The sequence below is a fragment of the Meles meles genome, chromosome 2, assembly GCF_922984935.1.
Source record: "Meles meles chromosome 2, mMelMel3.1 paternal haplotype, whole genome shotgun sequence".
NCBI lineage: Eukaryota > Metazoa > Chordata > Mammalia > Carnivora > Mustelidae > Meles > Meles meles.
Window position 1 is genome coordinate 109,999,698 of NC_060067.1, and position 17,873 is coordinate 110,017,570.

The 17,873-nt window shown below is 37.4% G+C and overlaps 1 protein-coding gene across 1 annotated transcript in view; it reads right to left on the reverse strand.

Moving 5' to 3' along the window:
* Positions 1-1,496: 1,496 nt before the first annotated feature.
* Positions 1,497-17,873, reverse strand: part of C2H4orf17 (chromosome 2 C4orf17 homolog) — a 33,824-nt gene continuing 17,447 nt past the window's right edge. Inside the window, exons 3-8 of the mRNA XM_045987568.1 lie at positions 16,546-16,610; positions 10,313-10,456; positions 5,640-5,721; positions 4,078-4,264; positions 3,122-3,165; positions 1,497-1,681 (exon numbers count right to left, since the gene is read on the reverse strand). Of these exons, the coding sequence (XP_045843524.1) occupies positions 1,497-1,681; positions 3,122-3,165; positions 4,078-4,264; positions 5,640-5,721; positions 10,313-10,456; positions 16,546-16,610 (707 nt within the window). The remainder of the gene's footprint in view (positions 1,682-3,121; positions 3,166-4,077; positions 4,265-5,639; positions 5,722-10,312; positions 10,457-16,545; positions 16,611-17,873) is intronic.

The window sequence follows — 17,873 nt, forward strand, 5'->3', positions numbered from 1 at the left end:
CTTTCCTCCACTTCCCTTTCCCTCTCTTTTGCCAGCAGGATGCAGTTGATAGTGATACCCTGGGTGATGGTTAAGTCATAAGATAGAAGGATCCTGGGTCCCTGAATCACCAAGTAAAGCAAAATCACCTGTTGACTAAAAACACACACTCTGTTGGGCTTATTTTTTTTTTTATTATTATGTTCAGTCAGCCAACATATAGTACATGGTTAGTTTAAACCAGGTGATGGGTATTAAGGAGGGCATGTGTTGCAATGAGCACTGGGTGTTATACACAACTAATGAACCATTGAACACTGCATCAAAGCACACACTTTGAACTCTTATGTGATAAATAATCCTCTACTGTGTTTGAAAGATGACATTTATTACAACGATTTATCCTATCCCAATGAGTACAACTCTCAGCATCTCAGTTTTCTTATTTAAAAAAGAGAGAATAGCAACAGTATTTATCTCAAATAGTTATTGTGAAAATTAAATGTTACTATATCCAAAGTGTTTAGAATGATTCCTGACACGCAATTAAGTGTGATGTAAATGTTGTCATTAAAACTGCACAGATATGGGGTGCCTGGGTGGCACCATTGGTTAAGCATCCAACTTTTAATTTTGGATAAGGTCATGATCTCTGGGTCATGAGTTGAGCCCCACATCAGGCTCCACGTTCAGCACAGAGTCTGTTTAAATATTCTCTCTCTCTCTCCTGACTCCTTCTCTAAAAAAAGGAAAAAAAGTGTTGTACACACCCACGCACACATACACAAAATTTATAGTATCTCTTGAATATCGTCGCAAACATTCTAAAAGATTGGCGAGTTGGTAGACAGAATCCAGAAATACACTGAAAGAATAATAGCTATGGCCCAAGAGTGGTTTATTTTAAAAATACAAAAAAGCTAAGTATTAGGAAATTTGTTAATATCACAATTAGCAAAGAGTAGAAACTAGTTCCTCTCTGGCTCATAAATTAATGGTAATTTTTGTATCTTTCTTTGGGACAAGGCCAGTATTTTTCCATGATCACTACAGAATCCATTCAGTGTTCTAACAGCACTGAAACACGGTAGACTGTGAAAATTAGCTCAGATGTTAAAATTCTGTGTTTGTTTTGTTTTTATTTTTCTCTATTAAGAGTTTGGGGCACACATCAAACTGCAGGTACATAGTTCTGTTATGGATGGCTTTTCTAGAATCAGGACCTTATGACTCAAATACAATTGTACAAATACAATCAGTGCAAGACTAGAAATGTAGCATATAAGCAAACATACTTCTTTTACACATGGTACCAGATTAACTACAAATAGAAACACTGTCTCCATTATTATTTATTTAGTAGCGTTATATACAGGTGCTTTGAGATTTACATGTGCCACCAACGACTGATTCTCTGATACCGAAATATATTTTAAAAATAATTTGATGTTGTTATGGAGTGATGCTCATGTCTGTGAAAGAAATAACTCAGTCTAGAATTTCTACCTTTGGAATGTTTAAGGATAAAATGCTCTCTGGGGAGAGAGATTGAATCCTTGTTGCATACTCCTTGCAGACATTGGTTTTGTTATGTTTTCCTGAATTTTAGGCTTGGGAGGAGATTTTGGTTTGCTGAAATATTCTGCAATGGGCATTTTCATATTATTTCTTCTTATAAACAATGGAGGCCTGTCCTCAGCCTCTGAAATAGAAAAAAAAAATGAAATAAGACCAAAATTGAGACATCAAATATAGCCTCTGCCATGTTCTAAGAGCAAATGACTTACCAAAAAAATACAATGTTTAGGTAAACAAAATATACCCCAAATTCATAAAAGAATCTATACTTATCTTTCTCACCACCAGCACATTTTTAATGCATTATTGGTCCTATAACATGTAGGATATGTTCTATCCTCTTAAAATCAAACATTATTTTGGAAGGAATGAATTAGAACTGCTGATCTGTAAAGGTGACAGGCAAGGATGGGACCAGTGAGAGAAAGGAAAAGGATCTATGGTCCTGATAGACAAAAAATAAAATAGACAGATTAAAATGAGTTAATTATAAGAGCTTCCCAAGACCTATAAGGTCAGACCCAAGCAGGAATTAGGAGAATAAGACGTGTGATCGGGGCTTCTTATACAAAACTTCTCCAAATATCTAGACAGGGACCAACAGGTAAGACATAGAGTTGAGTAATGGAAACCATCCCTGTCATGATTTTATCATCTTGGGTGAGGAGTTTGGTGGAAGTCAGACACAACAGACTATCCTTGGTGTGTCAGAGTAAGGGAGTATTTTCTAACTTCTCTACTGTATTTCTTATTGTCTGTGAGCACAGATAACCTCTTTTGGGTTTGGTTAACCCCCACAAAATCTGCTGGGGCTTAGAGTGACCTCAAAGAACTCGAATTGATTACCATGTGATTCCCTGGATAAGAGAAACTTATAGAAACATCAGGATAGATGTTTGTTTCAGGCTTAAAGACCTACTTCCTAGTTGTTCTATGGTCATTTTTGCCACGCATGTTTTAAAGTTAGGAGCTGCCAAACCCACAGGGATGTTTCACTTGGTCTATTCTGGACCAAAGTAGGACATTCTACAATTCTTATTTCTTCTTGGTTCAAATTGTGGAGTGTGGCTGGGTTTCTGATGGGGACACAAACTGCTCCTCTCATACTTCACCTGTCTCGTAGAACATCGGCTTGCAGCCGATAGCCATTTTACTGTTTTCTGTGATCGACTTGGTTTCTAATTAAAATAATTGAGCTTGATAGTTAAAAGCTATGAAGAACCAAACTCTGAGATCATTGTCCTTTTGTTAGGTCAGTGCAGAGCTTCTCCTGTCACTGGATTGGCGTGACCAAACCGACACTTCCTGCTACTCTGTTATCTTACTTCTAAAAGAGTATCCACTGGTCTCTGATGAGGCACTTGGCCTTGCAAAACAAAGTTAAGTTTATGTCAAATTTATCTCGGTAAGAAATTCAGCAGACACTGTCCCTTCAAGGTAATTAGAAATCAATATTGAATTTTACTGCCTTTAAAACCACAGATCCTTGTCTGTATCCCTAAAGATTTAAATACTTACTGGTTTCCCTATACCAACTCAGTAATTATCACAAACTGTACTTAACCTTTTGTCACTTCCTTATTTCCTTCAGATCCTTGACTTGATACTCTAAATAATTAGAGAAAGAGAAAATGAAATTCACAGGTATAAACAAGTACTTTCTACTGCTGCACTATCATCAATAAGCTAAGTACATATATATTTAAACATTCTATCCCGATTCTTTATTTTTCAACACAGACAGTATTTAGTATACTTTCCAATGAAAGATTCTTCTGACTTCGAGTAAACATCTAAACAGTATCATACATTATTCACTAACATAGAGAGACTAACCCTATTTCCCAGTTTCCAATTTTATGGAAACTTTAAGGTGGAGACCAATTGCAACACAAAACTCTCCCTCAGTGATTTTTTAAGTGACTTGGGTTTTGAATATTTAATTTCTCTTGATTTAAACTTTACCTAAGTTTTAATTTTAAAGCAACAAGATTTTTCTCCTGACTTAAATAACATCTTACTACATTTTCACCACATTGTGTATGCATATGTATTTTCTTCTGTCATTGAAATAACATTTAAGAAAAATTTATACGAAAATAATTCCCAATTCCTGTAATACTTATTTTCCCTCTAGCAGCCTCCAGGAGTGTGCCAGAGAAAATTAAGTGAAGCAATTTATTTTAATCTAGCATTGTTCTACACAAGAAAAGTGATACTTGTGTGAGATGCATTTAACAAAATAGATAATAACAATTTTGGTGTCCTTTATTGCTTTCATGTTTAGATCAAATGAAAAAAACCAACATTTTCTTAAATGTCTGGGTGGCTACAGGATTTAGAATGATTCTCATATTACATTTATGAAAGTGAAAGAAAACAAATACACATTGTGGTCATTTACTGAATAAAGAAGAGACTGAAAACATCAGCATGTTTAGTGTTTTGAAAGATAATGAAAAGAAAATTAAAAGTCTTTCTGCACCACATGCCCTGTAAATAGCCATTATGTCTAATTACCTGGAGGGTTGATGTTCTTGCCTCGTTCTGGTCATCACTTTCAATTTTGCAGGTGAATTTGGGGGTGATTTAACTTTGGGTGCCTTCCTAGTCCCTGCTGCTAGATTTGCTGTGATGTTTCTTCGTTGGGCCAACAAGTTTATTTCAGCCAGTTCGGCATGAATCAAAGCTGAAACCCACTCTTTTTCTGATTAAAAAAAGGGGGGTAGGCATGAAGGTTATAATTATCACGTTGGCTAGAAACACAGGATTCGTTATTTTATCCGACACTGTAGCGTGAAAGGCTGGTGATATGTTTGCTGAGTGGGCATTCATTTTTGAGTCAAGGTTTCTGTGGACAAGCTGGGTCACATCACCATGATCTCTGTGGACCTGTGATACTATGGACCGCCCCAAGTAGTTAACTCATTGAAGGACTTGTCCCCAAACGGCAGTGGAATAACCTATATATTGAGTACAAAATTTTAGGTTGTTGCCAAATTAAAAAAGAAAGCATATCTATTCAAAATAATAAGCCCAGTATGACCTCATTAAAATATAGACTGATAAATAGTAAATAGTTATAAGCATATCTGTAAAGATAGATACCAAAGTCATCACTGAAATGATGTTTATGATGATTTGATTCATTATTGTTCTTCTTTTCTTGTATTTTTTCTGGTTCATCTGGGTTCCCCCCTCCCTCCCCCGGCAGTAAGCACTTATTATTTGTATATATTTTTTAAAGTTACATTCTTAAAAAGGAAAAAAAACGTGTAAGAAGAAAAGACTCCTTACCCCCAAATACTTCTTAATTGCTTGCCAAGTAGTCTTGAATTCCTAGGTAAAGGACTATTTCCAAAATGCTCCCCATTCAAAAGTATTAGTCTATCCCTAACATGCTGATATTTCCTAACCTTATTCGTGCAGATTCTCAAAGAGTGGCCCAGACCTGCATTATCAGTATCACTTGGGAACTTGTTAGAAATACAAATCCTCAGGCTCCACCCACCTCCGAAGTTTTGCCTCAGTCAGTCTGAGGACCAGTTCGGTCTCAGGACAGCTACTCTGCCCGTTATGGTTGCCCCCCTGGGACTGGCACATGCTTCTACGGAACAGTCCACAAAGGCCCCAGAGGAGCCTGGGAGAGGACTGAATTGACAGTTTTGGTGGAGAAGTTGGCAAGGCTGTTAGACTCTAGAACTTGGAAGGCCGTGCTCCCGCCATCATACCAGAGAAAGGGAATAGACTCTGTGCTCAGGGTTCACAGCCGGCCAGAAAATATGCTCAGGGAGACCTCTGGGTGTGTGGACCTCGAGAAGCAGCACAAACCAGCCCTGGACACAAGCACTTCGTATCACCCCCAGAAGTTTCAACTGGGACATGCCAAAATTGGGATCACCAAATGACCAGTTGAATGCAGTCAGAGAGGGCTGCAGAGACTCGGATACTGAATCACTAGGGAAGTAAGAGTGCGGCAGTATGTTTGCAAAGCCAAGGTAGAAAACTTCAGATATTGGCACATTCCTATTTTCTGACAAGGCACTGAGCTCAGCGTTTGCAAATGCTTCTTTTAATCTCACCTTTTGAGCTTGCGTGAAGCAGCCACTGTAGAACTTCAGCCAGGGAATCAGTGCGTAAAATGTTACAGAGCTTCGCCAGAATCTGACAGAGAGTATTAGAGTCACACAGTGAGCAAATTAATGGCACACGGGCTCTAAGACTTCCTTTACCTCCTCCATGATCTCATCTTCCCAAAAGTCACTCTGCATGTGACGCTCTGTTAAGTCAGTTGGGATGTTAGCCTGGGAACCTCATGTCAAATAGTAACGCAGTGGAATCTTAAAACAAAACCTCTCCGACACAAGCAACAGTTCGGGGAAGGTGATACAGCGTTCCTCTGGTTTTGTCTGTTCAGTACCCACATTTTCTGGAGGCAAGATTCACTTTTTTTCTTTTGGGGAATGGATCTTTTCCCCATTGTACCAGGGTTTTGTTTTTTTTTTTTTTCTTCCTTTTTTTAAATTGTTATTGTTTGTTTGTTTTAAGATTTTATTTGACAGAGAGAGACACACAGGGAGAGAGGGAGTAAAGCCGGGGGAGTGGGGAGAGAGAGAAGTAGGCTTCCCACCAAGAAAGAAGCACGATGTGGGGCTTGAACCCAGGACCCTGGGATCATGACCTGAGTTGAAGGCAGATGCTTAATGACTGAGCCACCCAGGTGCCCCTGTACCAGGGGTTCTGACTGAAATTTGCCATAACTATCGGGACCCTCCCTGACTGCACTGCTCTTCTCTGTAGTGGGTGAATGTAGATGGAGTCATTTTTCCTCAGTTCCCTGAACACAGTGGTTGGCCCAGTGGGGGTAGGGGGATATAATTCCCTTTTGTCAATCAGAATCCCTCCTTGACATTTTTTATCTGAAGTTAAGGGGTGACATGCGGATGATAGAGGAGATAAATATATGAAATAACTGTAATAAAAACGGACTATAATAAACATTAACATACAAACATGAAGCACGGGTACTGACGATTTCAGTTTGATCTTAAATTGTGTCTATTCTTAGAATTTAGACCCATCTGAAATTCAGTCATATATATATATAATATATATTTATAATAATAATAATTATAATGTTATATAATATAAAGAACCCAGATTATCTAAAACTAACCTATCTTTCTCTTTCTAGAACCTGCTCCAGATTGGTTCCTCCTCATCCCCCTGTCTCAGTGGATAGCACTTGCATACACTGAAGAGATGTCCAAGCCAGACCCAGAGATCCATCTTGGACAACCCCCTTGCATCTACAATATGTTGCTAGACAACAAGTTCAGTAAATGCTTCCTTCTCGATATTTCTCAAATTTCTCCATTCCTTTTTATCCCTACAGCCCTGACCTTGTCTAAATTATCATCAATTCTTTCTTAAGCTTCTCTGCAATATCCTTTTCCCTAGTCTGCCTGAAGTTCTTTCTTTTTTTCAAAAGGTTCCCAAAGCTACTCTGCCTTTAATGGTTTTTTCATCAAAATGGTGGTTACACATTGTTTCCAGCTTCTTTTAACTTATAGATCACACAGTAATCTGCTTTGAGAGAATATAATTATCCCTTTAGTGCGAGGAAGTAGAATAGGTTCTTTAAGGAACTCTCCTGCATTCTTTTCATTTGAGGGTTTTTTTTTCTGGAAAGTAATTCAATATATAGGCAGGAGGATTTGGTCTGCTGAAACCTGATTTTAGGATTTGAGATCGATCTAGAGTAGTCCCTCCTGTACGGCTAGAGTACCCTCTTCTCTTCCTGGGGTTTCAGTTGAATTCCTGGTGTGTTCAACAAGGTCTCCCCAGTCTGGCACCTCACGATGCCCCCATCTCTAAGCAATATGCTGCCTCCCGTTAGCTTTCTTCTGCCGGGTCTCAGACTCTCTTCCCGTGCATGCGCAATTGATGCTGAACTGAAGACTCATGGAACCCTCTACAGATTTCTGGAGCTCATTCTCTCCACAGATTCATCTTCTCTTCTGTATCTTATTTGTGATTTCCAGCCACCTCCGAATTCCCAAACTCTAAACTCTGTTTTCTCTGTTTTTATTTGGAAGCAGAGTGCCTTCCCTGCCATTTTGCCTCCACCTTCCAAATTAATTCTGCATATTGTATCTAGAGCGATTTTTCTAAAGTACAAATCTGACCATGTAATTCTTATACTTACAAAGTGATTTCAGTATAAGTCGGTGTTTAAAATTCTTCACTAGCTTCCCACAGCACTTCAGATGAATCTGAACACTTACTTCTTCTGGTTCATGCAGAAGTCTCCAGCCTCAACCTTGCAGCCTTCTCCCTGCACCCTCCAAATCAGCCTTCATGTTTTTAGTTCCTTGAATGACCAGTGCTCTCGCTTCTTAGCCTTTAGATATGAAGGTCTCTTGTCTGGGAATGATCTCTTCCATACTTCTCTTCATCTTTTAATTGTATCTTAAATATTCTTTAGGTTTCTTTCCCTTTGAAGAATCTCTCAGCTCCAAAATCTCCTAAATGTTCTTACAATGCCTGTACAATCCCTCTCATAAGCTATGTGAATGAAGGATGAACCGTATTCCCAAACTCCAGTATTTTGTCCTTGATAACAAAATAAATGAAAGTATTTGGCAGACTTTCCATGTCAATAGTAAAGAGACTATTATTTCTGTAAATTCAAGATTTTTGAGAGGAAGTCTAAAGACATCAGGAGACACAGAATTCTGTTTTACTTTTCCTTTAAAGTAATAATTGTGAAACTGTATACTCTTTCATACACACCCCTGCACAAACATGTCTTGCCTTCACAGCCGCTCAGAATTACCAGCCTGGATTGCAGGAAATAGGAAGATAGTTCAGATTTTTTTGTAGAAGGTATGAAAGGTTGGAATACCACCAAAATGGATCCATTTTTAGGACTCATTTATACAAGCCAAAAGAATTTGGTAAGACTTATATTCTCACTTGACCCCCTCTGTTTTCATTTATTTCACAAAGAGCCACCAACCATTTGATAAAATGCCATGCTGCGTATGCAGCAGTCAACAGTTTTCGAGCAAAGCGATGAGTGCTGACAAATAGTTGTGAAGAAGATAGAAAGGATCCTTTCCATTAAAGAGTTTACATTTTAGTGGATTTTGTATTAATGTCCAGTTAAGTCAGTATCTCTGAGATAGAAGATGCTTTTGAGAGGAGGGCTCTTATATAGATGCCTAAAGTCCAGTTCTGTAGGATTGTGTTGCTGGCCCGTGATTGATGTGCCTAAGGAAGTAAGACAGCCTGACTCAAACTGCACTCAGTTGATGGTTTGGTTGTGTTTACCAGATGTGAGCATATCAGATGACATATAATAGGCAGGACCTATGTCAGTTAGTTGATTGGCTACAGTTCCACTCTGACCTTGGTAAAATTTTTCTTTTTAATTTTTGTATTCAACATTCAGTAAATGCTTATTAATGATTACTAGATACCTAGCACTTATCTAGGCATGGAAGATAAAGCAGGAACCAAGACAGGAGTATGAGATCCCATAAGACTTAAATTTTAGTGTGAGTGGAGTAAGAGGCAGAGACATCATTGAAAGAAATAAATACGAACATATCAAATAGGAGATATGCTATGCAAAGAAGAACAAAGGGTAATAGGATAGAAGGTAAGTAGGTAGCTACTTTAGACTGGGTGGTCATGGAAAATATTTCTGTGTGATATTTTAACTGAGACCTTAATGAGAAGACGGTGACCACTACGAGGATCAGGGAAAGAGATTTCTTAGTAGGGAAAGTTCCTAAAGGCGGAATGAGCAAATTATAGGGAATCAGTGGTGCCAGAGTGTAGCAGGTGAGATGGACAGTGATTCTGAAGACTCTATATAATCAGGAGTCTTTCACCAGAATCATCAGGAACTCATATATAACCACAACTCTTGTCTACAGATACTCTCTTCTCTTCTCCTTTCCTTTTATTTTCCTAATTTTAATCATCAGCATAATTACACCCAACACCACTGTTATGATTTACTTTTAAAATAGTTCCTTAACAGGATTATTCAAGAACAATCCTTATAATATGCTCTTCTATTTGTAATTGCTACTACAGAGGACTCATTTAAAACTGCCATCAAAGTCATCATTACAACACTTTCAGCCTTAATTCGTTGCAGTGGGTTTTACTGTGAAACAATGTGGAGGTTACCAAAACGATCTAAAGAAGGAAAACAAAGGAGGAAAGCAAACATCAGCTGATCGATTCGTTCTTCATTATATGTCATTCTCAGAAATAACCGTGGTTGGAGAGAACCTTCCAGTACTCTCATATGACACAACTGTAAATACAACTGAGTTTACAACCCCAGGCAGAGTAGGTTTGAGGAAACAGTTTTCCAGAGATAAGACGGAGAGATGGAAGTTGATTGGAGGAATCTCTGCCTTAAAATGCGGGAAGGAAATGTATAGGTAACAGCGAGTAGTGCCCCTCAAGCCTTAGGAAGATGATAAAGAAAAACATGGGAAGAAAGGGCCGGGTGTTCGCAAATGCCAAGTTCTTCCTTAAGTCTAAACCAAGGGTTGTGCTTCTGTAATAGTGACTGGAAATAATAGAAGTAGGCCTTGGATTTCAGACTGAGGGGTTTTAAATCAATTCAGTTGTTAAGGGAACCACTAAAGAATCTGAAGATGTTAGTAATGTAATTTTTTGTATATTCACACTGTTCCCAAGTTATGGATTTAAGAAGCCTGCCTCTTACTTTGATTTCCTGGTCCAGATAGTTTGGGATGCAAACAGTATTCTCTTTGACGTCAGTCTTGGTACTCATCACCTCTGAAGAACAAGAGTCAGCAGTAGAGCATGCTTTTGGAGGTGACAGTGGCTTTTTTACCTTAATTTCTTCCTAAATCAAAGGTACAATATAATCAGTATGCATATCCACCCCCTTATATTTTCTATGAAAGTTGAACGTAAAATGAATGAGAAATATTGTAGCTAAATAAAGGGACATACATGAAAGTAAAGAGAGGTTAGTATTAGTCTTCCTATAAAAATCTAACTATCAGGGGTGCCTGGGTGGCTCAGTGGGTTAAAGCCTCTGCCTTCGGTTCAGGTCATGACCCCAGGGTCCTGGGATCGAGCCCCGCATCGGGCTCTCTGCTCAGCGGGGAGCCTGCCTCCTCCTCTCTCTCTGCCTGCCTCTCTGCCTAGTTGTGATTTCTCTCTGTCAAGTAAATAAAATATTAAAAAAAAAAAAACAGCAGAGCCCAAAAATCTAACTATCAAATATTTGCATTTGTACACAGAGCAGATAGTGAGATATTTACATTTGGTGAAGCCATTTTAAACCCTTGGTTAAACACCAAGATAGTAATTTTTGAATACTGTGTAGCCTTGGGGCACCTGGGTGGCTCAGTGGTTTAAAGCCTCTGCCTTCAGCTCAGCTCATGATCTCAGGGTCCTGGAATGGGGCCCCATATCTGGCTCTCTGCTCAGCAGGGAGCCTGCTTCCCACCACCCGCCCCCCCCCCCCCGCCTGCCTCTCTGCCTACTTGTGATGTCTGTCTGTCAAATAAATAAATAAAATCTTAAAAAAATATACTGTGTAGCCTTTATTGTCTTGCTGCTCCAGATAACAACCAACTTATAACACATGAGATTGTTCTGTCAAGTTAGGAAGATTTCTGACAGGAAGAAGACAGTCAAAAGATTTTATGCAACATCTGTGAAGACAGACACTACATGCTGCTTCCTTGCTCTGCTGAAGGGCAGTTGAGAGCTGGAGAACGAGAGAGGTCAGTTAAATTACTTCCCCTGATCAACTGGAAGAGGAAAGAGAAAGGCTGTTTTCTTGTTCTAGGAAGTAAATAGACTCTGTAATTTAAAAATTAAAAAAGGTTATAAGAGCTCTAAGTCCAAGAAGAGTTATAGAAGCCTTAGATCTATGTGCTTATTCCAAGGAAGGATTTTGACCTTCAGAAGGAGGTGATATTTAACACATGCAGAAGCCAGTGGCTGAATATGTCAACAGCTAGAGACTGTGATGATTGAAATTGATGGAACAACATTGAACTACTGACATTCAGTGAAGATAAATCTATGCTGTTTATAGATGTATTCCTCTGTTAAAGTTTATTATATAATAAGACTTCCTATTTTAAGGAACAGCAATATATGATTTTTGGTTCAACCTTCCCACTGGGCACAACTAAAAATGCAGATCAAAAATTAAAAAAAAATTATAACTGTTGAGGAGTGAATAAAGTAGGAATTAATAGGCCAAAGTAAAGGGGAAGTGAGAAGCCTCAGTTGTAGGGAGTATAGTAGTCATTTTTGCCCTGAAGTCATTGTAAGATCCTGGAGAGTGAGAACTTTTCTTGTAACAGCTTCAAAGCTCCTGAAAGAGAGAACTCAAAGTTCAGGATCCAAATAAGGGCCAACAAAGGGCTGCCCTCTGAGAGGAAGGTGATCCGGAAGTGCAATGGCCCTTGAAGAAATATAACCTGAAGTCAAGATTTGAACTCGGTTAAGTTAGTCGAGGCTGGTAGGCCTCTGGGTTCCTACAGAAATAAACACAAAGTTCTCTTTGGAAAAAAGTGCTTTTACCACGAGCTTCAGATTCCTACAAATAACTTTTCATACATAATGTCCAGCAAGTAAGTCATGAGACAAAAAAAATTATAGGGCAAATTAGAAAAATTTTAAATTAATGCTGAGAGCAAAAACTATGAAAGCAGTTAAAATAATCTGCAAAGAAGATTTTACAGCTAAATATATATATTAGAAAGATAAAAGAAGTCAAGAACAATAGAATAACATATGTGACTGGAAAGAAGGAAAAGATAACATAACTCAACAAAATAGAAAAGAAATATATAACATAGAGAATCAAAAAAACCCACAAAAACTAGTTCTTTGTTAGACTAATTGATAAACTACTTTGGAAACTGATTGAGAAAAACAAAGACATAAATTAATAATTCTGATTGATAAAAGAGTACATCTTATAGATACTGCATATATTTTAAAAAGAATATGAGGTTATTATGTATAACATTATCAATAAATTTGAATGTTTCAATAAAATGAATAATTTCGTAACCAAAATAATTTCAAGAAGAAATAGAAAACCTGAAGAGTTCTATAATGAAACAGATTTCAAATCAAAGAATGTTAACAGGATTGAAGAAAGTAATTTTATAATGATAAAAGGGTCATTTTATCAAAAGGACATAACAAACCTAAATTGTAATACTCCTAATAAGAGAGCTTCAAAATACATGATTAAAAACTAGATTTAAGTACCACGTACTAACTGATTATGCCACTAGAGCTCTGAAAAAGATTGGTATAAATTAAAATAGAAATATAGAAACCCACAACTACGGTCAGGGATTTCACCACCTCTTTCTCAATAACTGATAAAAAAGTGGAAAAGAAATCAATAAGGCTACAGAAGACTTGAATGACAGTGTCAACCAACTTACCTGACATTTATATTACATTCGACCCAACAACAGCAGAGTGAGCATTCTTTTCATGGTACATGGAAATTTTATTAAGGTTTACCATATTCTGGGCCATATAACAAGTTTCAACAAATTTACAAAGTTTCAAAGTATACAAAGTATCTTCTCTAATCACAGTGGAATTAAATTGAAAATCAATCACATAAAGATATCTTTAAGATACCCAAATATTTGGAAATGAAATAACATAATTTTAAGTAACTCATGGAGAAGAAATTAAAAAGTAAATTAGGAAGTACTTTGAACAGAATGAAAATAAAAACTCAACATTGTAGGGGTGCCTGGGTGGCTCAGTGGGTTAAGCCTCTGCCTTCAGCTCAGGTCATGATCTCAGGGTCCTGGAATGGAGCCCCATATCTGGCTCTCTGCTCAGCAGGGAGCCTGCTTCCCACCGCCCCCCCCCCCCACCGCCTGCCTTTCTGACTACTTGTGATCTCTGTCTGTCAAATAAATAAAATCTTTTTTTTTTCTTTGTCATTCTCCTCTCATTTATTCTTCTGTGTGTAAAGCTTCTAGAACTCTTGGACACACAGGTTTTCAAAATATAGTACACATTATTTTTTTATTATTATTATTTTTGCTTTTCAGCATAAAAGAATTCATTGTTTTTGCACCACACCCAGTGCTCCATGCAATACGTGCCCTCCTTAATATCCACCACCTGGTTCCCCCAACCTCCCACCTCCCGCCCCTTCAGATTGTTTTTCAGAGTCCATAGTCTCTCATGGTTCATCTCCCCTTCCAATTTCCCTCAACTCCCATCTCCTCTCCATCTCCCTATGTCCTCCATGTTATTTGTTATGCTCCACAAATAAGTGAAACCATATGATAATTGACTCTCTCTGCTTGACTTATTTCACTCAGCATAATCTCTTCCAGTCCCATCCATGTTGCTACAAAAGTTGGGTATTCATCCTTTCTGATGGAGGCATAATACTCCATAGTGTATATGGACAAATAAATAAAATCTTTAAAAAAAAAAAAAACCTCAACATTGTTAAATTTGAGGCATGCAGCCAAAGCAGTGTTTATTTAAAAATTACTATAATATATGATAATACTAGAAAGAAAAAGGGTCTCAACTCAATGACCTAAGCTTCCATCTTCTATAAAGACAAGAACCAAAATCGATGAAATAGGAAAAGAAAATCAGAACAACAGATAACATCAATGAAATAAAAAGTTTATTCTTAGAGAAAATCAATAAAACTACCAAACCTCTAGTTAGATTCATCAAGAAAAAAAAGAAGACACAAATTCCCAATGTCAGGAATGAGAGGTAGAACATCTCTACAGATCATATAATCTTTAAAAGGATATGTTATGAATGACTTTATATCAGTAAATTGAACAACTTAGATGAAATGGACAAATACTTTGAATAACAGAAACTACCAAAGCTCACTAAAGAAGAAACAGATAACCTGAATGTATCTGTATCCAAATGGTCTATATCTATATGAAAATAAGAAACTGAATTTGTAGTTAAAACCCTAACGCTAAGAAAACTCCAGGCCCAGACGCCCTCACTGAAGAATTCTACAAAATTTTAAGAAAGAAATAGTACCAATTCTACATAAAATCTCCCAGAATTTTAAAGAGAAATTCTGAACTTACTCTATGAAGCCAGGGTTATGCTAGTACTAAAACCACAAAAGACATTACAAGTAAACTGCAAACTCATATTCATTATGAACATAGACACAAGAATGTTAAGCAATATTTTATGAAATTAAATATACGAAAAGAATAACACAACATGACCAACTGGGTTTCCGCCACCCCCACCCCCCTGCCAGCAATGAAAGGGTAGTTTAACATTTAGAAGTCAACCCATGCAATTCACCATATTAGCAGATTTAAAAAGAGTGATCGTTTCAAATAGGTGCATGCAAAATCCAATCCCTATTTCTGATATAAACTTATAGAACACTAGGAATGGAAAGGAAATTCCTCAAGCCATGTGAAGAGCATCTATAAATTAAAAAACTGACATCACATTCAATGATGAGAGTATAAGGTTTACCCCTATAATTAGGTGTGAGGCAACAGTGTCTGCTCTCATCACTTCTATTCAACATTGAACTAGAGGTTAGCCTTTACAGTAAGGCACAATAGAGAGGTAAACATCATGTGGACCTGAAACTACTGATAGAAAAATTTTAAATTTGGACTTAATCAAAGTTATAAATTTTGGTTCTTCAAAAGTCCCTGTTCTAAAAACCAAAGGTAAGCCTCAGACCAGAAAAAAAAAATTGCAAAATGTGTATGTGACAAAATAATTTTTATCTAGACTATATAAAGAATCTTTAAAACTTCATAATAAAAGACCCACAACCCAATTTACAAAATGAGCAAATATTTGAACATGCATTTCTCAAAAGAAGATATACGGATGGCAAGTAAGAACACGACAGGAGATCAACCTCACTAGTTGTCAGGGAAATGCAAATTAAAACCATAATGAGATGCCACAACACACCCACTAAATTGGCTAAATTTAAAAATACTGACCATCCTAAATTTTGGCAAGATGTAGGGGAAAGGAAATTGGTAAACTGCTGGTGGAAATATAAAATCATACAACCACTTTGGAAAACATTTTGGCAATTTCTCAATAATTTAAACCCACACCTATAATAAGACCCAGTCATTCCACATCTACCTATTTAACCAAGAGAAAAGAAAATATATACCCATACAAAGACTTGTACACAAATGTTCATATCGGCTTTGGCAAAAATTGGAAACAAGCTAAATGTCCATCATCGGGTGAGCATGTACACAAATTGTGGGATACCCATTGTGGGATACCCTTATACAACTGAATACTACTTAGCAATAAAAAGGAATGAGTTATTGGTCAATATAACAACATGGGTAAATTTTAAAATAATGATGCTGAGTTAAATAAACCATTTTTAATGTTTCTATTTAAATTCCAGTAGTTAACATACAGCATTATGTCATGTCAATTTACAACAACATGGATGGAACTAGAGGGTATTATGCTAAGCAAAATAAGTCAGAGAAAGAGAAATGTCATATAATTTTACTCATATGTGGAATTTAAGAAACAAAATAGATGAACACAGGGGAAGGGAAGGAAAAATAAAATAGGATGAAAACAGAATGAGGCAAACCATAAGAGACTCTAGGAAACAAACTGAGGGTTGCTGGAGGGGTCATGGTGGTGGGATGGAGTAACCGGGTGATGGGCAGTAAGGAGGGCATGTGATGGAATGAGCACCGGGTGTTACATGCAACTGATGAATCACTGACCTCTACCCGGGAAACTAAGAATACAGTGTATGTTAACTAAATTGAATTTAAGTTAAAAAATGTTTTAAAAAGCTGTAAAAAATATTGTGAAATGTACCTTTTCAGAAAGGTATGTGAAGAAAAGGAGAGGAAATGACAGAAACTGAACTAAATAGATAACTGTAAATAGTTGTTTCTTTACCTTCTTAATTGCTAAGGGATTCTCACTGGAAGTTTTGAAGCACTCCTTGATTTTTCTACAGGGCTCTGAAATGATATTGCAAGGAAATTATATTTAGATCAAACTGAAAAAACTTCTATCACATGACACAGACATCAGTTCTGAAATAAATGAGAGTATATCTGGATTTCAAATAAGGTCAACTCAGAAATATGTTTATAAATATTGGGAACCTTGCAGGTAAAGTTATACTACAATAACATAAGAAAAGGATCTTTATGTTTACAAAACTAATTCAATGCCCAGGAAGATGGTACAAAGAAAGACTGGAAGAGCTTTCTCGATCCGGCTAAACTAATTTTTAGAAGTATGTATTTCAGTATGACATGTTTTTCTCTGTTTCCTGTCCATATAACCAACACCTTCTCTAATCAAAGAGATTATATGTGTGCTGTTTGACTTGTGGCCAGAAGGAGATGTGTGCTGAGTCATAATTGCATTTTTTATTTTATTTCTTATTTCGTCAGTCTCTCACCCCTACACATTTCATAGATTCATCTTACAAAACCACACTAAAACCATTTAAATGTTTACCTAATTCCCTTTTGCGTTAACTTAAAGTTATATTCTCCATAAGCAATGTTATCTTTTTTATGGAAAAACAGTTAACATAATTTCTTAAAAGATGAAAAGATTTGGTGCATTTCCCAAAAGTAACTGAATTCATTAGTCCGAGCTGTAGAAAGAAAAATATTATAAAGTTACTTCTCTCCAGAAGAGAGCAGGAAGGAAGTAGGAAGAACAGAGTTATGGGCTGTGAGTCTATCAAGTTAGTGTTCACTTGTGGGAAACTAGACTGTAAATTAGACAGAGAATTAGGTGTTTGCAATCTCACTGGAAGGGCTGGAGCAAAGAACTCTGGTGCTGACCGTCACAAATCACTTCAAGAGCAGCGCCTTGCCCCTGGGCCACCCAGGGGGCACAGCCTTTACCACAATCAGGAGGAAGGGGAGTCAGGATGCCCCTCACACTTCAGTTGCTGTCACAGCATCTGTGAGGCTAAAGATTAGGCACTGGGTCACTGCTACTGTCAGAAGGCCACCATATCTGCTGACTTTGCCACAGACACCCACAACTCCAGAATCTGAGCACCGGGATATCGTAGCTGGAGGGGTGGGGGGAGCCCTTGTCTCCAGTCATGCCTGAGGGCAGACAGCAGCCAAAACAATGACCTGAGCCCCACATCTGAAATGTAAAGCTTACACTTCACTCCCATCCAGGGGCTCTTGCAAATGTAACTGTTAAGTTTCTGGGTTTAAGGTATAAAAAGGAACACCAGAAAGAAGGTG